This window comes from Lethenteron reissneri, unplaced genomic scaffold, assembly GCF_015708825.2.
Source record: "Lethenteron reissneri isolate LAM-NWPU_2019-01 unplaced genomic scaffold, ASM1570882v1 scaffold_1551, whole genome shotgun sequence".
NCBI lineage: Eukaryota > Metazoa > Chordata > Hyperoartia > Petromyzontiformes > Petromyzontidae > Lethenteron > Lethenteron reissneri.
The window spans coordinates 1-25512 of record NW_026891280.1 but is presented as its reverse complement, the minus strand read 5'-3'; the positions used below and the strand labels follow the sequence as shown (position 1 = coordinate 25512).

Sequence of the window (25512 nt, the reverse complement as noted above, 5' to 3'; positions counted from 1 at the left end):
CCATCATCATCACCACCATCATCATCATCACTATCATCACCACTATCATCATCATCATCACTACCATCATCATCATCACTACCATCATCACCATCACTACCATCACTACCATCATTATCATCACCACCATCATCATCACCACCATCACCACCATCATCATCACTATCATCATCATCATCACTACCATCATCATCATCACTACCATCATCATCATCACTACCATCATCACCATCACTACCATCATCACCATCACTACCATCATTATCATCACCACCATCATCATCACCACCATCATCATCACTATCATCACTATCATCATCACCATCATCATCATCACTACCACCATCATCATCATCATCACCACTATCATCACCACCATCACCATCACTATCATCACCATCATCACCACCATCATCATCATCACCACCATCATCACTATCATCATCATCACTATCATAACCACTATCATCATCATCATCACTACCATCATCATCATCACTACCATCATCACCATCACTACCATCACTACCATCATTATCATCACCACCATCATCATCACCACCATCACCACCATCATCATCACTATCATCACTATCATCATCACCATCATCATCATCACTACCACCATCATCATCATCACCACTATCATCACCACCATCACCATCACTATCATCACCATCATCACCACCATCATCATCATCACCACCATCACTACCATCACTACCATCACCACCATCATCATCACTACCACCATCACCACCATCACCATCTACCATCATCACTACCATCATCATCACCATCATCATCACCATCACTACCATCATCATCATCACCACCATCATCATCATCACCACCATCATCATCACTATCATCATCATCACTATCATCACCACTATCATCATCATCATCACTACCATCATCATCATCACTACCATCATCACCATCACTACCATCACTACCATCATTATCATCACCACCATCATCATCACCACCATCACCACCATCATCATCACTATCATCATCATCATCATCACTACCATCATAATCATCACTACCATCATCACCATCACTACCATCATCACCATCACTACCATCATTATCATCACCACCATCATCATCACCACCATCACCACCATCATCATCACTATCATCACTATCATCATCACCATCATCATCATCACTACCACCATCATCATCACCACTATCATCACCACCATCACCATCACTATCATCACCATCATCACCACCATCATCATCATCACCACCATCATCACTATCATCATCACCACTATCATCATCATCATCACTACCATCATCATCATCACTACCATCATCACCATCACTACCATCATTATCATCACCACCATCATCATCACCACCATCACCACCATCATCATCACTATCATCACTATCATCATCACCATCATCATCATCATCACTACCACCATCATCATCATCACCACTATCATCACCACCATCACCATCACTATCATCACCATCATCACCACCATCATCATCATCACCACCATCACTACCATCACTACCATCACCACCATCATCATCACTACCACCATCACCACCATCATCACCACCATCACCATCTACCATCATCACTACCATCATCATCACCATCATCATCACCATCACTACCATCATCATCATCACTATCACCATCATCATCATCACCACCATCACCATCTACCATCATCACCACCATCAGTACCATCATCACTACCATCATCACCACCATCACTACCATCATCACCATCATCACCATCATCATCACCATCATCACCACCATCATCACCACCATCACCACCACCCACCCACTCACCCTCTCACTCAACCCCCCACTTACCCACTCACCCACCCACCCACCCAATCACTCACTCACCCACTCACTCACTCACCCACTCACTCACCCACCCACTCACTCACTCACCCACTCACTCACCCACCCACTCACCCACCCACCCACTCACTCACCCACTCACTCACCCACCCACCCACCCACTCACTCACCCACTCACCCACCCACTCACCCACCCAATCACTCACCCACTCACTCACCCACCCACCCACCCAAATCACTCACTCACCCACCCACTCACTCACCCACTCACCTCACCCACCCACTCACCCACTCACTCACCCACCCACTCACTCACCCACCCACTCACCCACCCACCCACCCACTCACTCACTCACCCACCCACTCACCCACTCACTCACCCACCCACCCACCCATCACCCACCAATCACTCACCCACTCACTCACTCACCCACCCACCCACTCACCCACCCAATCACTCACGTCACTCACCCACCCACCCACCCACTCACCCACTCACTCACTCACCCACCCACCCACTCACCCACCCATCACTCACTCACCCACACCACCCACCCACTCACCCACCCACTCACTCACCCCCTCACTCACTCACTCACCCACTCACTCACTCACCCACTCACTCACTCACTCACCCACCCACCCACTCACCCACCCACCCACCCACTCACCCACCCACCCACCCACCCACTCACCCACCCCCCCACCCACCCACTCACCCACCCACCCACCCACTCACCCACCCACCCACCCACTCACCCACCCACCCACCACTCACCCACCCACCCACCCACTCACCCACCCACCCACCCACTCACCCACCCACCCACCCACTCACTCACTCACTCACTCATCCACCCACCCACTCACTCACTCACCCACTCACTCACTCACGCACCCACCCACTCACCCACCCACCCACCACTCACACCACACTCACTCACCCCTCACTCACCCACCACCCACTCACCCACCCCCCACCCACAGCACCACCCACCCACCCACTCACCCACCCACCCACCCACTCACCCACCCACCCACCCACTCACCCACCCACCCACCCACCCACTCACCCACCCACCCACCCACCTCACCCACCCACCCACCCACTCACCCCCACCCACCCCCACTCACTCACCCACCCACTCACTCACCCACCCACTCACCCACCACCCCCACTCACTCACCCACCCACCCACTCACCCACATCACTCACCCACCCACCCACCCACTCACTCCTCACCACATCACCAACCCACTCACCCACCATCACTCACCCACTCACTCACCCACCCACCCACCCAATCACTCACTCACCCACTCACTCACTCACCCACTCACTTAGCACCCACCCACTCACCCCCACCCACTCACCCACTCACGCACCCACCCACCCACCCACTCACATCACTCACCCACCCACCCACTCACTCACCCACCCACCCACTCACTCACCCACCCACCCACCCACCCACTCACTCACTCACCACCCCACCCCCACCACTCATCACTCACCCACACCACCCACCCAATCCACTCACACACCCCCCACTCACCCACCCAATCATCACTCACCCACCCACCCACCAACTACCATCCACTCCCTCCACCCACCCACCCACTCACTCACCACCCAATCACTCACCACCCACCCACCCACCCCCTCACCCACTCACTCACTCACCACCCACCACCCACCCACTCACCACCCATCACCCACTCACCCCACTCACCACCCACTCACCACTCACCCACCCACCCCCCCACTCACCAACCACCCACCCACTCACCCCACCCACCCACCCACTCACCCACCCACCCACCCACCCACCCATACCACCACCCACCCACCCACTCACCCACCCACCACCCATCACCCACCCACACACCCACTCACCACCCACCCACTCACCCCACCACCCACCCACCTCACTCACCCACCCACCCCCTCACCACCCACCCACCCACTCACCCACCACCCACTCACCCACCCACCCACCCACCCACCCACTCACCCACCCACCCACCCACTCACCCACCCACCCACCCACTCACCCACCCACCCCACTCACCCACCACCCACCCACTCACCCACCCACCCACCCACCTCACCCACCCACCCACCCACTCACCCACCCACCCACCCACTCACCCACCCACCCACCCCTCACCCACCCACCCACTCACCCACCCACCCACCCACTCACTCACCCACCCACCCACTCACCCACCCACCCACCCACTCACCCACCCACCCACCCACTCACCCACCCACCCACTCACTCACTCACCCACTCACTCACTCATCCACCCACTCACTCACCCTCTCACTCACCCACTCACTCACTCACTCACCCACTCACCCACCCACTCACCCACTCACCCACCCATTCACCCACTCACCCACCCACTCACCCTCTCACTCACCCACTCACTCACTCACCCTCTCACTCACCCACTCACTCACTCACCCACCCACTCACTCACCCACTCACCCACCCACTCACCCACTCACCCACCTTCGCTTCTTCGCGATAAATGTTGCGAACATAAACTTCCCTTTGGCAGCGAGAAGGGCTTGAATCGCACGCAATGTTCAACATGCAAGGAGGTGTATCGGGTGGAAATGTGTAATAATCGACTGTTGCGGTGCACAGACGCGTGAGAAAGCGCGGGAAACCGCCGGGGGGGGTTCACTTCCGGATCGGAGTCGATTCGATTCGCGGTAGGAATCGATGAGTTCGATTCATTAAGTCTGTTGTACTTACACTGCGGAGTCGATTCGATTCGCGGTTGGAATCGATGAGTTCGATTCATTAACTCTGCCGCACTTACGCTGCGGAGTCGATTCGACTTCGCGGTTAGAATCGATGAGTTCGATTCATTAACGGTTAGAATCGATGAGTTCGATTCATTAACTCTGCCGCACTTACACTGCGGAGTCGATTCGACTTCGCGGTTAGGATCGATGGAATAATTAACGCTAGCGTAGAGTTCATTAACATTTAACGTTTTTAAATCCTTTATATTAAGTTCCAATCGAGCTGACATTTGGCACACAGACTCGTTGTGCGTGACAATTAATGTTCGTGAAAAAAAATCAAAAATTTTACACTTTTTAGGGAAAACTAATTAAATATTTAATTACCAATTGCTTAATGCTGGCAGGCAATCATCTGACCCATAGGTGGCAGCCATCTCAAGCCAGAGGACGAGAGGACTCTAGCCGCCACGCATATAAAGGATTTAGAGTGAAAAACTTTGTTTTTACGGGTTTACTTGTTATTGATAATCCCGTTGGATCAACACATTCATGAGAATTCTTAGCCGGGGTGCACGCACCCCCTGAGTGTGCGAGATGCCCTTTCTGGGGGGTACGAGGCATGACCAGATTTTAATTCTAGATTTGAAGCTTTCGTGACTGCAAGGATTCATATTCTTAGGTTTTTTTCGGTAAAGTCACGTAGGTAAAAACATCAAAATTAATGAAAAAAAAATAAAATAAAAATCACGACGTTTGTGTTGCCTCCGAAACGTGATTTTTGTTTTATTTTATTTTCATTAATATTGATGTTTTTTACCTAAGTGACTTTACCGAAAAAACCTAAGAATATCATATACGTATTCTATACAGTATTATGCTTTTCTTAAGTTTTGCTGGCTGGCTGGCACGCGGTGGGGACGTCACAGGCACCCCCACAGCGTTGAGCCGGGGGGCTCGTGCGTGCTGGAGGAATCCGATGAGCTTTAAAGCTCTTTTACACAGACGTCCAGTCGGGGTGGGTCAGAGCGTTATTACAACAACAATACAAAAAAACGATATGAGTACAAAGTATAGAGCACGTAAACAAGTCACTTTAAATATATATGAATAAAACTAAACGTTTGTTTTTATCTTAACAGGTAAATCCAACTGAGGTATTAGCTTATTTAAAAATCTTTTATATTAAGTTCACTCGCTTGCTTGCTTGCGCGCTTACGACCGTGCAAATCTTTCGGTCGTTTTTTTAACCCACTTCCCGTGATCCAATCGAGCTGACATTTTGCTACACAGACTCGTTGTGCGTGACAATTAATGTTCGTGAAAATTTTTTTTCCAAAATTTTACACTTTTTAGGACAAAAATATTATATTTAATTACCAATTGCTTAATGGTGCAATGCAATCATCTGACCCATAGATGGCAGCCATCTCAAGCCAGAGGACGAGAGGACTCTAGCCGCCACGCATATAAAGGATTTAGAGTGAAAAACTTTGTTTTTACGGGTTATACTTATTTAATCCTTTATATTAAGTTCGCTTGCGTGCTTAGGACCGTGCAAATCTTTCGGTCGTTTTTTAACCCACTTCCCGTGATCTAATCGAGCTGACATTTTGCACACAGACTCGTTGTGCGTGACAACTTATTTTCGTGAAAAATTTTTTTGCAAAATTTTACACTTTTAGGAATTTTTTTTTGTATTTAATTACCAATTGCTTAATGGTGTCAGGCAATCATCTGACCCATAGGTGGCAGCCATCTCAAGCCAGAGGACGAGAGGACTCTAGCCGATGCCACGCATATAAAGGATTTATAGTGAAAAACTTTGTTTTTACGGGTTAATTTTTCACTTGTCCAAAGGCAATCATGATCTCTGTAACCTTCAACATCGTCATCAGTCAACGTTAAAAAAATACATATAACTGGTATAGCTCAGAAGTAATCCAATGGGGAAAAATTTACTCTATATCATCAACATGGGACCTCCATATCGCTCAGCTTTAATTTAAGAAAAATCATTACAAGACTACACGTACCAACAACTCCACCTACTGCGAAAACTTGACAGGACCCTTTTGGAAGAGTTATGACTTGAGTCTTTCCTGGTTCAGCAAGCAGAATGCCACGTGCCATGCAAAGCATGCTGGAAAGACCACGTTTTTACTCACAATAGCACATGTTACTGTTTGATGTGTTTTCATCATTTACAGAAAGTCTTAGAATTGGGTCAATTTATTTTATTTGCTCACGATACACAGAAGCTATCATTCAGTCACTATCACAACTCCTCCGGGCATGCTCCAATAATTGCCAGCAGATGGCATCCTCGGCCAGATCATTTTCACGCATTTGTAACCACGAATTCTGCGAGATTTGTCGCGTTAAGAAGCTTGGGACCCAAATCCATAATCCTGTACAAAGCCGTTGAGCCGACTACCAGCCACCAACCCAGTATAAAGAAGAAACACGATGTTTTTTATGTAGTTTATACTTTAGTTTTCTACGTGGTTGTTGAGTAACTGCAGCTACATATCATTAACATTCCTTTCCTTTGTTACTGCTACTCCCTGCACCCCCCTTGGTGCTGCTGATCCTGCATAATGCATGGGCATAATATGACTTTGAAACCCCCCCCCACCTCCTACGCATTTCCCATGAATATGCTAAATTCCTCTTGATGTGCACATTCTTTTTGTTAAGGCGCTCTTCTTCCACCTCCAACGCAGCTTATATATAAGCTCCTAGCTTGGCAGTGTCTCATTCTTCACCTGAAGACGGCTGCTTGCGTTGTGGCCGAAACGTCGTGAGAATTATTTTATTTTATTGTGTTTTATTTTTATTATTTTATTACTTCCCTTCTACGTGATTTTACCGAAAGAACCAAGAAGATGAATCCCTGCAGTCACGAAAGCTTTAAATCGAAATTTAACGAAGCAATGTTTTATGAGTCAGTTCGGTGTCGTCAGATCTTAGAAGCGAAGCAGCGTTGAAGCAGGAAAATACTTGAATGGGAGACTGGCTCGGAAAACCAGGTGGTTGTTGGCTTGGGCTACAAGGTGGCTCGAAAATGGCAGGACAGTATACAATGCATATATATAGATCGTTTATTGTCATTGTCACCAGTACAACGAAATTTAAAATGCTCACCAGTCAGGGCATCATTCATAAATTTAAATTAAATGAAACAAGAAAATAAAAATAAAATTAAATGAAAGATAATCAATTTATACTATATATAAAAACAGCCCAAGTATACCCACATGCCCACATAAGGTTACATTTTGTCATTGCACATCTCTATTTCACAATCAATTGTAAACACTATTACTTAATAATTAATTAGCATTATTGAGTGTGCTGATCGCTGTAGGATAAAAGCTCTGTTTGAATCTGTTTGTCCTTGTTTTGACTGATCTGAATCGTCTGCCTGATGGCAACAGCTCAAACAGTGAGTGTCCAGGGTGAGAAGAGTCCTTTATATTAGAATCTGTACAAAGCTTTGAGTATTATCCCATCGATATGCCAGAGTTTCTCCGGGTTATCTGGGTTCATCTCACTCCAAACATTCATAAATGAATTGGCCATATACTGTATCTAAATGAAGGACCCTCAGGGTTTCCCGTGTAAAGTGCATTATTAGTCCCACCTGATGACGGAGACTTGTGTTGCCTCCAAAACGTCGTGATTTTTGTTGTATTTTATTTTCATTAATTTTGATGTTTTTTACCTACACGGTGACTTTACCGAAAAAACCTAAGAATATGAATCCTTGCAGTCACGAAAGCTTCAAATCTAGAATGCATTATTAGTGTGCACAAACAAAAATGAACCCACTGACGGCTCGCTCGCGTCGGTTTTAACGCCCGCCTCGAACCTCTCCCGCCACAGTTTCGTAACGGCGGCGGGCAGCGGCCTAGTCTGTTGAGCGCGATTAGATTTGATACAGCGCATAGGGAGGCGGTGGGGGCAAGGGGCGTCGCGATTGGCGGAGAGTCGCGATTGGCGGAGAGTCGCGTCGCGATTGGCGGAGAGTCGCGATTGGCGGAGAGTCGCGATTGGCGGAGAGTCGCGTCGCGATTGGCGGAGAGTCGCGATTGGCGGAGAGTCGCGATTGGCGGAGAGTCGCGATTGGCGGAGAGTCGCGTCGCGATTGGCGGAGAGTCGCGATTGGCGGAGAGTCACGTCGCGATTGGTCGAGCTCGGGGTTGGCCGACCAACGAGTGACAGGGCGCCGGCCGAACCGCTCTGGGAAATGCATTTGGGTGGATCTTGTGGCACCTTTCCTGAGTGAGGATGACGCGAGGAAGAGGGAGGGAGAGAGGCCGTTTTAGGGGACATTGGGGGAGAGATGGGTTGAGAAGACATGCAGTCAGGGCCTCGTATGTGGCATCTGTCCTGAGTGAGTAAAGACGACGCGAGGAAGAGAGGACTTTTTTGGGGCCATCGTGAGAGAGAAAGAAAGGTGGCGAGGGGAAATTAAATCGTGGCACTAAACGGCGTTTCACTCGGTTGAAACTGCCGGTGAGGCGGGGGCCCGCACGTTGTGGGTGTGGACCGTTGTCAGAAATCCGCGTTGTTGTTGTTGTTGTGTGCTTTACGTGGTTTGCCGGGCCGTGTGATTGTTGTTGTTAATGTGCGGTCGTGGCTACGTGCTGCCCGGTAGGAACGTCGCCGGCTCATGAGCGAGCGCCCCGGCCTGTGTGTCTATAGCCGCTGTTGTTAAACAGAGAACCTAAACCCCAGCGTCTAGTGCAGACAGGTAACACACCACTCCGGACATCCCCGGGGCTGTCTTCCCACGTAACTTCAATTTTCGTTCATGTTTAAAAAAAACAAAGCAATACTTTTTGAGTAACGCGAACGGTACTTCCGTTGTGACACACTTAAGGTCGTGTTGCAAGGCGCGCTCATCCAGTACAGGGATATCCACCACAAGGGAACACAACAGGTGTTGTGGGTCTGGCAAAGGTACGGTTCGGGAGTCGTTAAGTTCCCAGGATGCGTGGTGCCAGTTGCTAGTTTGCTACATTTGCGTTATAGGAATAGCTAGTACTAGTAGTAGTGGCTGATTGGAAATGTCTTCGGGTAGAACTATTTGGCCGTCTGGTGAGAGTTAGGGGTAGAACTAGGAGTGACTGGCTGGCTAGTTCGCGTTAGAACTATTTGGCCGTCTGGTGAGAGTTAGGGGTAGAAGTACGAGTGACTGGCTGGCTAGTTCGCGTTAGAACTATTTGGCCGTCTGGTGAGAGTTAGGGGTAGAACTAGGAGTGACTGGCTGGCTAGTTCGCGTTAGAACTATTTGGCCGTCTGGTGAGAGTTAGGGGTAGAACTAGGAGTGACTGGCTGGCTAGTTCGCGTTAGAACTATTTGGCCGTCTGGTGAGAGTTAGGGGTAGAACTACGAGTGACTGGCTGGCTAGTTCGCGTTAGAACTATTTGGCCGTCTGGTGAGAGTTAGGGGTAGAACTAGGAGTAGCTGGCTGGCTAGTTCGCGTTAGAACTATTTGGCCGTCTGGTGAGAGTTAGGGGTAGAACTAGGAGTGACTGGCTGGCTAGTTCGCGTTAGAACTATTTGGCCGTCTGGTGAGAGTTAGGGGTAGAACTACGAGTGACTGGCTGGCTAGTTCGCGTTAGAACTATTTGGCCGTCTGGTGAGAGTTAGGGGTAGAACTAGGAGTGGCTGGCTGGCTAGTTCGCGTTAGAACTATTTGGCCGTCTGGTGAGAGTTAGGGGTAGAACTAGGAGTGACTGGCTGGCTAGTTCGCGTTAGAACTATTTGGCCGTCTGGTGAGAGTTAGGGGTAGAACTAGGAGTGACTGGCTGGCTAGTTCGCGTTAGAACTATTTGGCCGTCTGGTGAGAGTTAGGGGTAGAACTAGGAGTGACTGGCTGGCTAGTTCGCGTTAGAACTATTTGGCCATCTGGTGAGAGTTAGGGGTAGAACTAGGAGTGACTGGCTGGCTAGTTCGCGTTAGAACTATTTGGCCGTCTGGTGAGAGTTAGGGGTAGAACTACGAGTGACTGGCTGGCTAGTTCGCGTTAGAACTATTTGGCCGTCTGGTGAGAGTTAGGGGTAGAACTAGGAGTGGCTGGCTGGCTAGTTCGCGTTAGAACTATTTGGCCGTCTGGTGAGAGTTAGGGGTAGAACTAGGAGTGACTGGCTGGCTAGTTCGCGTTAGAACTATTTGGCCGTCTGGTGAGAGTTAGGGGTAGAACTAGGAGTGACTGGCTGGCTAGTTCGCGTTAGAACTATTTGGCCGTCTGGTGAGAGTTAGGGGTAGAACTAGGAGTGACTGGCTGGCTAGTTCGCGTTAGAACTATTTGGCCGTCTGGTGAGAGTTAGGGGTATAACTACGAGTGACTGGCTGGCTAGTTCGCGTTAGAACTATTTGGCCGTCTGGTGAGAGTTAGGTGTAGAACTAGGAGTGACTGGCTGGCTAGTTCGGGTTCATGTGAGTTGGGCTTGTGTTTGGTGGGCTGGTGAACTCTGCCTTGAAACTGTGCAACAGGATCTTTAACATCGTCGTCATGGCACCTCCGATTAGTACGGCTGGCTACGTACGGTGCGAAAGAAGTTCAACATACATAGATACGTAGCGAGGCGCTCACTAGGCATGTGACAATTCACCCTCTCAGCGATTCGATGAATTGTCAAAATTCTAGATTGCTATTCGCTTAAAATAAACGGTTACTTTTTGTCTCATTTTACCCTCTCGTTTTGTGCTGCTTCTCACTGTGGCTTTCTTTCCCGTCCATGCCGTTTCGTTTACCCGATTAGTCTAAAATGCAAACTCGTAATTGAATGTAATCCATTCTCACGCGTTTCATTTGTCGCGTGGGACCTGAGCGGAAGAATCCACGAAATGTTTTTGTTCCACCATAGATCGGATGCCCTGTTGCATCCCTCATCTTAACACTTTATATATAAGCTGGGTTCGAGGTGGAAGAAGAGCGCCTTGACAAAAGAATGTGCACATCAAGAGGAATTTAGCATATTCATGGGAAATGCGTAGGAGGTGGGCGGGGGGGTTTCAAAGTCATATTATGACCATGAATTATGCAGGATCAGCAGCACCAAGGGAGGGTGCAGGGAGTAGCATTAACAAAGGGAGGGAATGTTAACAGTATGTAGCTGCAGTTACTAAACAACCACGTAGAAAACTAAAGTATAAACTACATAATAAAAACTAAAGTATAAACTGCATAGCACGAAAGCTTTAAATCGAAATTTATTGTTTTTTTATTAATTTTGGTTTCATTTTTTACCTACGTGACTTCACCGAAAGAACTAAGAGTATACATCCCTACGTCCCCCTACCGATCCATCAAAGGGAGGGGGCAGGGGGTAGCATTAACACAGGGAGGGAATGATAATAGTATGTAGAAGCAATGAAACATGTGAATGGGAGAACGGTGGCAGGAGACCCGCAGCGGAGCAAATAATGCATTCCCTGCGGAGAACACAAGATGCACAATCTTAATTTTGGAGCTTTCGTGACTGCAGGAATTATTCTTTGGTTTTTTCGGTAACTTAGCAATCTTTGAAATACGTAGTCGACCAGGCTGTGCGTTAATTGTGTGTCGTTTTACATAACATTTCGATTCTTTGCTAGGTTATTTAATTTAGTGTGTTCTGTCTCCCTCTAAGCCTGCTTACTTTACTACGCCTCCCTTCGTACTCATTGACATGTAAATTTTTTCTCTAACCCCTCCCTCTCTCTGCCTCCGCCCCCCTCTGTCTATTTAAGGGCTTCCCCACAGAGACGATCACCCCTCTCTGTGCCTGTGTTGCTCTCTCTCTGTGTATCTTGGTGATATCTGTCTGCTTATATGTCTGTCTATAGTTTTCTGGTTAGATTCTATGTCGCTATTTCATTATACCTGATGATGATTGCTTGTGTTGCAATCGAAACGTCGTATGCTATTATTTAATTTAATTTATTATTTTATCTTTATACGTGACTTCACCTAAAAAACCAAAGAACAAGATACACAGTCAATGCCAGTGAGTGGACTACGAGATGATGAATCCCTGCAGTCACGAAAGCTTTAAATCGAAATAAAATAGTTGTATTATAATAGTAAAATAATGTTATTACGTGTTTTATAATAAAATAATTGTCTTACGTAAAATGTTTATTATTTCCCTTCTACGTGACTTTACCGATGGAATCAACAATACAGGAGTTTGATTTTCTTGGTTCTTTCGGTAAAGTCGCGTAGAACAAATGTGACCTAAGGTCTACACTCATTTACCAGCTTCACATTCCCTATTGCCGTACAGATACTGGAGGAAGGGCCTTTGCTATTGATGCCCCCAGGGTCTGGAATGCTGTTGCCAATAAATTGAAACTTGAGTCACTACCTATGAGATCTTCACTCAAAACTGCTCTAGAGGAGTTGTTACACCCCTAGCTGCCAGCGCGATTCAGTGGCAGTGGCGGCTCCTGCAAAATCTCTCAGGGGGGGCAAATGTCTGGATGATTGATAAGGATAAGGTCCACCCATGCAATGGATAAATTAACAGCTTAAGCATGTAAAGGCAACTTCACTTGTTTATTATTAATGAAAAATAAAGTGACTCTTACAATACATCTTGTTTGTTTCTATACTCACTATTATTACAATCCACTCAGTTTATTTTATTAAAGATTCCACTAGGTGGCGACAAATAATATTGTTGGATGAAACGTGCTTACGTATGATGACGTAAGCACGTTAGGGCGAGCCCTCCCGGAAGCCGTAGAGAATGCATTGCAGCGCCCGCCGTTCGAAAAAAAACATCTTTGAATGTAAGTCTATGGGAACACTCGGGGCGATTCTCAGCCAGAGTGAAATCGCCCAAAAAGAGGCGGTACTCCACAGAACGTAGCATGACGCTGATTGGACTATATCCAGAGGCTGCAGTGACGGCTCGCGTGACTCTGTGGTTGAATGACATTGGTGGTGCGTCGCCCAATCGCCCTAATGAAGAAACCGCCCCTGGCTGGGACCGACTGCAAGATAAGCCACACTGCGTGGGTGGAAAGAGATCCGAGGAGTGCACAAGGACATTGGTTGGGGTCTTTAGCAAGAGGTTGGGGAGGGGCTAAGATGGAAAGACTGCAACCCTGGAAGGTACAGCTATGCGGTCACTGGTGTGTTAAACAAAATAAGCTTGTTTCTTATAAGTAGGGCGGTATTCAAAAATATTGACGGGTTTTGTTAACGGAGTACCGCCGGAGTTGTGTGTTATAATCAAAACAATGTCACTTGTTTATCCGGTAAAGCCTCAACGGGTCTCAGTACCACTTTTTCAGAAAGGGTCCTGGCCAATTCATTTTACGAAGAAGGGGGGGGGGGCGGTTGGGCTTCCGTGTTGGAAGGAAACTGGAGTGCCCAGAGGAAACCCATCAAAGATGTTCACGAACACCTCGTCCTGCTGCGGAGGGAGCTGGTAGGAACGTTGGGTTGCTCGGTCAGTTGACCCTGGCCATTGACCCCACCCACTCACTCACCCCACCCACTCACCCACCCACTCACTCACTCACCTCACCCACCCACTCACTCACCCCACCCACTCACTCACCCCACCCATTCACCCACTCACTCACCCACCCACTCACTCACTCACCCCACCCACTCACCCACTCACCCACCCACCCACTAACCCCACCCACTCACTCCCTCACTCACCCACCCACTCACTCACTCAACCCACTCACCCACCCACTCACCCATTCACTCACCCACCCACTCACCCACCCACTCACTCACTCACCCACCCACCCACCCACTCACCCACTCACCCGACCCACTCACTCACCCACCCACTCACTCACCCCACCCACTCACCCACCCACTCACTCACCCACCCACTCACTCACCCCACCCACTCACCCACTCACTCACCCACTCATTCACTCACTCACCCACTCGCCCATCCACTCACCCACTCACTCACCCATCCACTCACCCACCCACTCACTCACCCACCCACTCACCCACTCACTCACTCACTCACCCACCCACTCACTCACCCCACCCACTCACCCACCCACTCACTCACCCACCCACTCACTCACCCCACCCACCCACCCACTCACCCACCCACTCACTCACCCACTCACTCACCCACTCACCCAATCACCCATCCACTCACCCACTCACCCACCCACTCACTCACCCCACCCACTCACCCACCCACTCACTCACCGCACCCACTCACTCACCCACCCACTCACTCACCCCACCCACTCACTCACCCCACCCACTCACCCACTCACTCACCCACTCATTCACTCACTCACCCACTCGCCCATCCACTCACCCACTCACTCACCCATCCACTCACCCACTCACTCACTCACCCACCCACTCACCCACTCACTCACTCACTCACCCACCCACTCACTCACCCACCACCCACTCACCCACCCACTCACTCACCCACCCACTCACTCACCCCACCCACCCACCCACTCACCCACCCACTCACTCACCCACTCACTCACCCACTCACCAAATCACCCATCCACTCACCCACTCACCCACCCACTCACTCACCCCACCCACTCACCCACCCACTCACTCACCGCACCCACTCACTCACCCACCCACTCACTCACCCCACCCACTCACCCACCCACTCACTCACCCACTCACCCACCCACCCACTTCACCCACTCACCCACCCACCCACTCACCCACCCACTCCCCCACTCACTCACTCACCCACCCACCCACTCACCCACCCACTCACTCACCCACCCACTCACCCACCCACCCACTCACTCACTCTCCCTCCCACCCACTCACCCACCCACTCACTCACCCACCCACTCACCCACCCACTCACTCACTCACCCCACCCACTCACCCACTCACCAAATCACCCATCCACTCACCCACTCACCCACCCACTCACTCACCCCACCCACTCACCCACCCACCCACTCACCCACCCACTCACTCACTCACCCCACCCACTCACCCACCCACCCACTCACCCACCCACTCACTCACCCCACCCACCCACCACTCACTCACCCACTCACTCACTCACCCACCCACCCACCCACTCACTCACTCGCCCACCCACCCACCCACTTACTCGCTCGCCCACCCACTCACCCATCCACTCACTCACCCAACCACCCACTCACTCACCCACACACCCACCCACTCACTCACCCACCCATCCACCCCACCCACTCACCCACCCACTCGCCCACACCCATCCATGACGTCATGCCCCCCCCCCTCACGTCCCCCGCGTCCCCAGAGTTGCCGGGCAACATCCTCCACTCGGTGAGTCGAGCGGCGTTTTAGTGTTATTCCTCGCTGACTAACAACAACAAGAACGAGAATAAACTCGCAGCATGTGCTCTAAGTAATACTCGACCCCCCAAGGCTCTCCGTGATAATACAACGTCAGTGATTGAGTTCTAAATGCGCGAAGTCTGCCGAGTGGTGCAGCGTAGCCCCATTCGCTAGGCCGCACTCAAGCGCCTCGAATTGTTGATTTTAATTCGAGTTTAATTTTTATTGCTTTAAGCTATAACTTGAATGTATCGCTTTTCAAATGTCGCGTTGGAATAGTTCGTTTATTGTGAGCTTACATTACGTTCTCGTCGATAATTGAATGCAACTTTTTTATATTTCAACGAATAAAAACGCGGCCCGGTTTTTGCTCGTAAGCCTCGGTCTCGCCTGAATCTTGGCCGCAAATCGGGGCACGCGGCCCCGCATGGGAGAGCTCCGTGTAGACGCGTACTTTTATTATTTATATAACCAAGGCCACGTAAAAATTAACACCGTTTAACAATCGCATTCGTTTACAAGTACAGTTCTTTTCTACAAGTTGAATTACGTGTTAATAAATGACCACTCACTCACTCACTCACCCACTCACTCAACCACTCATCCACTTACTCACCCACTCACCCATCCACTCATTCACCCACTCATCCACTTACTCACCCACTCGCCCATCCACTCACCCATCCACTCACCCACTCACTCATCCACCCACTCACCCACTCACTCACCCACTCACTCACCCACCCACTCACTCACCCACTCACTCACCCACTTACCCACCCACTTACCCACTCACCCACCCACTCACTCACCCACTCACTCACCCACCTACCTACTCACTCACCCACTCACCCACCCACTCACTCACCCACTCACTCACCCACTCACCCACCCATCCACCTACCCACTCACCCACTCACCCACCCACCTACTCACTCACCCACCCACCCACTCACTCACTCACCCACCCATCCACTCACCCACTCACTCACTCACTCACCCACCTACTCACTCACCTACCCACCCACCTACTCACTCACCTACCCACCCACCTACTCACTCACCCACTCACCCACCCACCCACTCACCCACCCACCCACCTACTCACTCACCCACTCACTCACCCACCTACTCAGTCACCCCACCCACTCACCCCACCCATTCACTCAACCCACCCACCTACTCACTCACCCACTCACTCACCCACCCACTCACTCACCCACTCACTCACCCACCCACCTACTCACCCACTCACCCACTCACCCACCCACTCACCCCACCCACCCACTCACCCACTCACTCACCCACTCACCCACCCACCTACTCACCCACTCACCCACCCACTCACCCCACCCACTCACCCACTCACTCACCCCCTCACTCACCCACTCACCCACTCACCTACTCACTCACCCACTCACCCACCCACCCACCCACTCACCCACTCACCCACCCACCCACCTACTCACTCACCCACTCACTCACCCACCTACTCAGTCACCCCACCCACTCACCCCACCCATTCACTCAACCCACCCACCTACTCACTCACCCACTCACCCACCCACTCACTCACCCACTCACTCACCCACCCACCTACTCACCCACTCACCCACTCACCCACCCACTCACCCCACCCACCCACTCACCCACTCACCCACTCACTCACCCACTCACCCACCCACCCACTCACCCACTCACTCACCCACTCACCCACCCACCCACCTACTCACTCACCCACTCACTCACCCACCTACTCAGTCACCCCCACCCACTCACCCCACCCATTCACTCAACCCACCCACCTACTCACTCACCCACTCACTCACCCACCCACTCACTCACCCACTCACTCACCCACCCACCTACTCACCCACTCACCCACTCACCCACCCACTCACCCCACACACTCACCCACTCACCCACTCACTCACCCACTCACCCACTCACCCCACCCACTCACCCACTCACTCACCCACTCACTCACCCACTCACCCACCCACCTACTCACTCACCCACTCACCCACCCACCTACTCACTCACCCACTCACACACCCACCCACTGCTATAAATTTACACGAAATGAATCGCTTCGTTAGGCTACCATCTGTGGCCAGGTCGCTTCTGAAAAAGAGCCGGGTAGCTCAGCGGCCCTTTCCTGGTGAGAAAAGAGTTGAGTGTTTATGGCCTCAGAGCAGCGCTAGAAAATGGACAATTTGTAATGCGTGTAGTTTAATCGATCAGAATAGCTGGAACAATCCCCAATCCAAAATGCTTTCATAGATCCTAGACAACATACGTACATCTATCATCTCCCGCCGTAATGATCGTGTCTCCTCGATGTGTGCGACGTTGCTACTTTAGCGAATCGGCGGCGTTGCGGTGGTGATAACAAAGGCTCAGCCTCTTAAGCCTCACCTTACCATATTAATAAAAAGTGTGCCGTACTTGGCCCTTCCCCCCTCTCCAACCATTATATATACGGAGTGGTAGCTCTTGCAATCTCTCATTTACTTGATACAGCTGTCGTGGCTGTGACGGTTCCACCTGAAGACGGAGGCTTGTGTTGCCTCCGAAACGTCGTGAATTTTTTCATTTGTTTTATTTTACTTTTATTCATTTAAATGTTTTACCTACATGGTGACTTTACCGGAAAAAAAAACCTAAGAGGTGATTACACCGTGCTGCAGTCTCTAAAAGCCGAGTTCAGTTGTGGACCTTGATGCCAACCAACAGCAGCACCCCCCTTGATTGGTGGTCATTATCAGGCAGGATCCTCACTGCGCTTCAGGCTAACCGACACGTCCCTGTGTGTCTCTGCAGTTGTCATCATCGTCGTCGTCGTCGTCATCATGAGTGGCAGCCCCTCCACCTCCATCTCTTCAGCTTCGGGAGTTTGCGAGGAAGCTTTGGTCAGTGTTTGCGATTGCGTTCATGTCGCCGTGTGCTTACAATGCGTTTGAGACAATCGCTTTAGGCCGAGTGTTGTTTCGTGTTTGAGTGGGTTGTTGGGTGAACACAGCCTGGTGGTGTAAGTTATGGAATCTACATCATGATACCTCCTTTGCCAGTAACAAGATATAGTAATAGGGGTTTACCCTTTTTTTCTGGCAACACAACCGACACCTTTATACAAGGGATCGTGTTTGCAATGACCACAACACTTGCAGTCAAAATGCAAACGAAATAGAGACGACCCTGATAATGATATGCACTGTCCTTGAAATTGATTGGTCCACACCCGAGACGGCTTTCATTTTTATCACATTGGTATTTTAAATTAAATATGAAATTTTTTTTTTCCTAAAAAGTGGAAAATTTTGGGAAAAAAATTTTCCACGAAAATTAATTGTCACGCACAACGAGTCTGTGTGCAAAATGTCAGCTCGATTGGATCACGGGAAGTGGGTTAAAAAACGACCGAAATATTTGCACGGTCGTAAGCGCGCAAGCAAGCAAGCGAGTGAACTTAATATAAAGGATTTTAAAAAATGTAACTACGTGACGTTACCGAAAAATCCAAAGAGTATGAATCTTTGCACAGCAACGCGCGCATTGAGGGGTGTTGCTCACTCCTAGTGGCTTGTGTGTGTGCGCGTTTGCTTTGCGTGTCTGCGCACGTGTGTGTGTGTGTGTGCGTGTGCATTGAATTTCTTCTGCACCATACTTAGCCGACTGTGCGCTCACCGGAGATGCGCGTGTTCTTGGTGTCGGCGTGTCTCTTTTGTAACAAGCCGGCGAGCAGATAAAGTGTTGCGTGATTACGATTTGCGCAACGATTGCTTCGAGGGCGATTTCAATGCGAGGGTGACGTGTGACGACCACCTCTCTCTCCGTCTGTCCCGCAGGCGGTGAGGCCTGTGCCTCTGCTGCTGCGTCTCTTGCGCTCTGTCGGTGCGACAGGCGACACGTTCACGCTGCCGCAGGTGAGATGCGGACGCTCGCTCGCGACGCCTGTGCCGAGGCGTGGGCGGTTTGCCCGCCGCTTTGCCTGGCATTGCCGCAAAATGATAATTGTGTTTTTTTATCCTTCTATCTGGCAACAAAACTGACACTTTTTTTTTGCATAGACCACAATACCTGCAGTCGTAATGCAAACAAAAAACACATAACTCTGATAATGTATGCACTGTCCTTGAAATTGATTGGTCCACACCCGAGACAGCTTTCCTGAGAGCCTAGTCTCACGTGGTGTTGGACCAGATGACGCCAAAAGGCGCACAACTCACTCAAAAACAGCGCACTGTCAGAGTATTGAGAGCTTGGAGGAGGCTTCTCAGTTGACGGAGGCATCCTCCCGCGCAGGTCTTCCATCACCTGGGCGGCTACATCAAGACGAAGCAACTCTACGACAAGCGGAGGCTACACATGGTGCACTGCAAGGGCGACCCTCTGGGGGAGCTGTTCGGCGTGGAGAGCTTTTCCCTCAAAGAGCCGAGGTGAGGAAGACCGGTGGCGTGTCGAGGAGTTTGCCAACCGAGGGTTGCGACGGTATGTGCCACGGGTGAACTGTGCGCTGTTGTGACCACTGGATCATCGGTCCTGTGGCGTGATGGGAGAGCTCATCTGATGGGCACAACTTTTCCAATTTGCCGTGTAAAATCTACCTTTGCGTTGTTGATATTGTTTGTGCGACAGCTTGTGCTTTACCCCGAGCTCTCGTACTCTGTTGGTGCGTTGTCTTTGAGTTGTGCGCCTATTGGCGTCATCTGGTCCAACCCATGTGAGACTAGGCTCTAAGGAAAGCTGTCTCGGCTGTGGACCAATCAACTTCAAGGACAGTGCACACATTATCAGAGTTGTGTTTTTTGTTTGCTTTATGACTGCAGGTATTGTGGTCTATGCAAACATGACTCCTTGTAAAAAAGGTGTCAGTTTTGTTGCCAGATAGAATGGTATAAAAACAATTATCAGCTTGTGCTAATTTAGAATGTTCATTTCACACACATCCTGTAAAACAATTACGTAACTTAATTGTAATTGTACTATGATCAGTTTGAAAATGTGGCTGAGCCAACACAAAGAGTGTGTATTATTGAACATTGATTTATATCTGCCATATGTTTTTCCATTTCTCATATGACACCGTTTTTTCTCAGATGTTTCTATTTGATTGCTGTATTTCACGTGATTTGATTTGGTTTTGTCAGCTTGGTTACCCAGGTGTCACCACCCTTGCGTATGAAACTAATCCCCGGACTATTGAGTTCTCACCTGGTGAAACAAATAAACTCTCGTTGTTTACAGGAAGTGTTATACTCGGTTTAATAGGTAAACCGGCATGTGCGTGAAATGGTTGTTCGGTAGCTTGCGTTCAATGATTGACTATCAGACGAACATGCGCACTTTAACCCTCGGTTGGAGTTGCAAACGGTGAATAAAATCGAATGTAACACGATGAATTATCAAACATTGGTTCTGTCAGTAAAGTCACGTAGAAGGGAAATAATAAAATAAAATAAAAAATAGAAATAACTAAATTAAATCACGACGCTTCACGACGTTTTTTAATATTTTATTTCTTCAAAGAAGCAAAGAGTATGGATTCTTGCAGTCACGCAAACTTCCACCCCACAAACATCTCTCCTCTGTCTGCAGCTCGTCGCCCAGGTCGCTGGGCGCTCTCCTGGCCAAGGCGCTCGGCAGAGCCGCCACCGACAGACGCAAAGGTGGAGCCAGGCCTCGGCAAGGTAACGTAAAAGTTTAAAGGTAAAAACAACGAGCCTACCTTTACCCTACCATTTACCTTAACATAATATAATCACTCTACCCTTACCTTAGACCCTTTAGCAGGTAAGGTACAAGTTAAAATGTAATAGTAGTATCATCAGCAGTAGTAGTATCAGCAGTAGTAGTATCATCATCGGTAGTATCAGCAGTACTAATATCATCACCGGTAGTATCAGCAGTAGTAGTATCATCATCGGTAATATTAGTAATAGTATCATCAGCAGTAGTAGTAGTATCATCACCGGTAATATCAGCAGTAGTAGTATCATCATCGGTAATATTAGTAATAGTATCATCAGCAGTAGTAGTAGTATCATCACCGGTAGTATCATCAGTAGTAGTATCATCATCGGTAATATTAGTAGTAGTATCATCACCGGTAAAAAGCAACGAGCCTACCTTTACCCTACCTTTTACCCTTACCCCATACGAATTACCCGATTACAGGGTAATTACTGGGGAACTACTACACATGAACAAGGTTTATAACGGTAAATGCTATAGGTAGAGCGCTTTGTTCATGTAGAATACTCTCCATGATTCCAATTTTACACGCTTGTCGTTGTTGTCGTATCAAATCTTGTAACTCAATTTTAACCCACTTCCCAATGTGGTATCGACTGCAAACTTGGTATACTTATGTCATACTGATGACAAAAATATATAATGTTTTAAACATTATTTTTTATATGTTAAGTTTCGGTTTGGGTCTAATTGTCCACAATCAACTGGCGTTGGCTGCAATCGGCCACGCCCCCTTACGTTGTGGCTACTTCCTGGAGTCGTGGAGTTTTTTAAAATATTACTTATTGAATAGAGGCCACAGACTGCTCCACGGAGCTTCTAGCGATAAACAAGGCACCGTATTTACCGGGTAATACTTCGCGCTACCTTTACCCTACCGGGTAATTCTTCCGAACTACCTTTACCCTTTAACCCTTTACCTTACCCCTTGGCATGTCGACACCTTTACCCTTTTACCCGTACCCAGCCGGGTACGGGTAGCCGGGTACCCGTTTGCGACCCTGGTGCGGCCGGGTACGGGTAGGCCGTGAGTCACTGGTGAGTAACCGTTTGTCACTCATTTCCCAACGTCTTGTCTCTTCTCACAATTCAAGTTCCTAGAATCAACCCACCCGCGCCTGCAACATGGCTCTATCCCAGAGGTCGCAATCGGGTACCCGATACCCGTACCCTACCCGTACCCGGCCGGGTACGGGTAGGGTACGGGTACGGCCGGGTACGGGTACGTGAAAGGAATCAAAACCCGTTTGCGACCTCTGCTGTCGCGGTGCTCACGTATCGGTGCGCGTGTCGTTCTGCGGCATGCAGATCACGCGGCGGGAGCCGTGAAGGGAAGCTCATTGGCGACGGCCGACGGAGACAAGCGGCAGGTGAGTTTGGCGGTGGCGTTACGAGCACATCGGAGCGCGCGTGCGCTCGCGCGTGCGGCCGGTGCGAGCGTGGGGATCGGTGGCCCACACACGCTTTGATTGACTTTTCCGTGTTTTTCATAAAAGTAAGTCTCTCACAGCAGCGTAGCTACGCACAGCCTCCTCACCCAGCCCCTCCCCATCCTCCCACCCAGCCCCACCCTCCCCTCTCCACCCAGCCCCACCCCTCTCCCACCCCCCACCCAGCCCCACCCTCCCCACCCCACCCAGCACCTCCCCATCCTCCCCACCCCACCCGGCCCCACCCCTCCCATTCTTGCATGCACGACTGACGGACGGACACAATAATCCCCTGTGGGCTGGGTGGAACCAGGTGGTTCCTACCAGTGTAACCGTCGACTCTGCTCATCGTGTCCGTAGCCCAGAGCCAGTTGTGGTCAGTCCCAACAGGAACCGCAGCGACGAGGAGGAGACGGACACGAGGAGGAGGAGGAGGGCGTTGACGACGATGTCAAAACGAAGACGTCGTCGGACGCCGTCTCCGCCGCTCCCTCGGCTCCCGCGAGCTCCGACCGCGACGTCAGCAGCAGCGGCAGCAGCAGCAGCAGCAGCAGCAGTGACAGCAGCAGCGGCAGCAGCAGCGACAGCAGCAGCGACAGCAGCAGCGGCAGCAGCAGCAGCGGCAGCAGCAGCAGCAGCAGCGACGCCAACGCCGCGTGCCTCGCGTGCCTCGTGTGCCTCGTGTGCCAGCACCGGCCCAGGAGCTGCACGCTCGTGCATGGAGAGACGGGCCACCTGGTCACGTGCTGCGCGTGCGCCAAGAAGCTAAAGCGCCGCAACGAGCCTTGCCCCGCGTGCGGCAGGCCCGTCCACGCCGTCGTCAGGACGTACCTGCGGTGAGAGAGACGCCAGCTGACGTCACCGTCCACGCCGTCGTCAGGACGTACCTGCTGTGAGAGAGACGCCAGCCGGTAGCGGCGGCGTCTACGCCGCGGGCTGCGAAGCGGTGCCCTGGCTGAGCTCCGCTTGCCCAGACGGCATTTGGCATCCGCTGGGAATCGCGTCGCGATGGCCGACGGATTGTTTGTCCATCTGCTTCGTTTCAAAAGACCCCCACCACCACCATCACCACCACCATCACCACCACCATCACCACCATCATCACCACCATCACCACCATCACCATCATCACCATCACCACCACCATCACCACCACCACCATCATCATCACCATCATCACCACCACCACCATCACCACCACCATCACCACCATCACCACCACCACCCACCACCATCACCACCACCATCACCACCACCCACCACCATCACCACACCACCACCATCACCACCATCAACACCCACACCACCATCACCACCATCACCACCCACCACCATCACCACCCACCACCATCACCATCATCACCACCACCATCACCACCACCACCATCACCCACTACCACCATCACCACCATCACCACCACCATCACCACCACCATCACCACCCACCACCATCACCACCCACCACCATCACCATCATCACCACCACCATCACCACCACCTTCACCACCACCATCACCATCATCACCACCACCATCACCACCACCACCACCATCACCACCACCATCACCCACCACCACCACCATCACCACCATCACCGCCATCACCACCACCACCCACCACCATCACCCACCACCATCACCACCACCACCACCACACCGCCTGTTGAGTTTTTCTATCTGGAAGTTGATACTGAAAATGTTATCGACTATGAGACATCTCCTTTACCAGTGGCAAAAGGTAGTGGTAGGTTTTTACCCTTTCAACTGGTACTACAACTGACACCTTTATACAAGGCATCATGTTTGCAATAACCACGACACAAGCAGTTGTTTCTTTTTGTTTGCATTTTGACTGCTTGTGTTGTGGTTATTGCAAACATGATGCCTTGTATAAAGGTGTTAGTTGTTGTACCAGTTCAAAGGGTAAAAACCCATCACTATGTTATCAACTATGTAAAAGGTGGCAGATTTTTGTTGTGTACAGGATTGGATGTCAGAATAGCCTCGGTCAAATATGATCGAACCGGGTCGGCGGGTTCATAGCGCAGCGTAGCGCTAACCGCTACACCACCGCTCCCCACCCACACACAAAGATAAAGATCCCCGTGTTAGCCTTAACAGACTGTAGAGGCAAGTGCTGTCAGCGAGCACCTATGAAGGCCGGAACGGCACACGAGGGGGTGGGTGGCCAGCACCACGCCCGACCGCCTTTGTCTCCCGGTGGTGATGTTTACTACACACCGCACCAGGTTCTCATTTGAGGCTGAGTCGACCTAGGGGAGGCCCTGGACCGGTTCAGATAATCGTCACCGGTGTTGGCCGTGAGCGGGGATCGAACCCGGGGTCGCCGGGTTCATAGTGCAGCGTAGCGCTAACCGCTACACCACCGCTCCCCACACACACGTACACACATGTGT

At 50.5% G+C, this 25512-nt stretch overlaps 1 protein-coding gene across 1 annotated transcript; it reads left to right on the top strand.

The window, feature by feature from the left end:
- Positions 1-15869: 15869 nt before the first annotated feature.
- LOC133362621 (E3 ubiquitin-protein ligase Mdm2-like) lies at positions 15870-24876 on the top strand. The gene is made up of 7 exons (XM_061581539.1): positions 15870-15900; positions 18736-18824; positions 19761-19838; positions 20218-20351; positions 21511-21602; positions 22975-23036; positions 23487-24876. Exons 2-7 carry the CDS (start codon positions 18765-18767, stop codon positions 23934-23936), a joined length of 876 nt encoding a protein of 291 aa, XP_061437523.1. The 5' UTR covers positions 15870-15900; positions 18736-18764; the 3' UTR covers positions 23937-24876.
- The last annotated feature ends 636 nt before the right edge of the window (positions 24877-25512 follow it).

What these genes read in the sequence shown, in the direction of transcription:
- LOC133362621 (XM_061581539.1), top strand. Translation starts at nt 18,765, where the DNA reads ATGAGTGGCAGCCCCTCCACCTCCATCTCTTCAGCTTCGGGAGTTTGC. An exon ending in GAGTTTGCGAGGAAGCTTTG is followed by an intron (nt 18,825 to 19,760) that starts GTCAGTGTTTGC and finishes TCTGTCCCGCAG; the next exon opens with GCGGTGAGGCCTGTGCCTCT. An exon ending in TGGAGCCAGGCCTCGGCAAG is followed by an intron (nt 21,603 to 22,974) that starts GTAACGTAAAAG and finishes TGCGGCATGCAG; the next exon opens with ATCACGCGGCGGGAGCCGTG.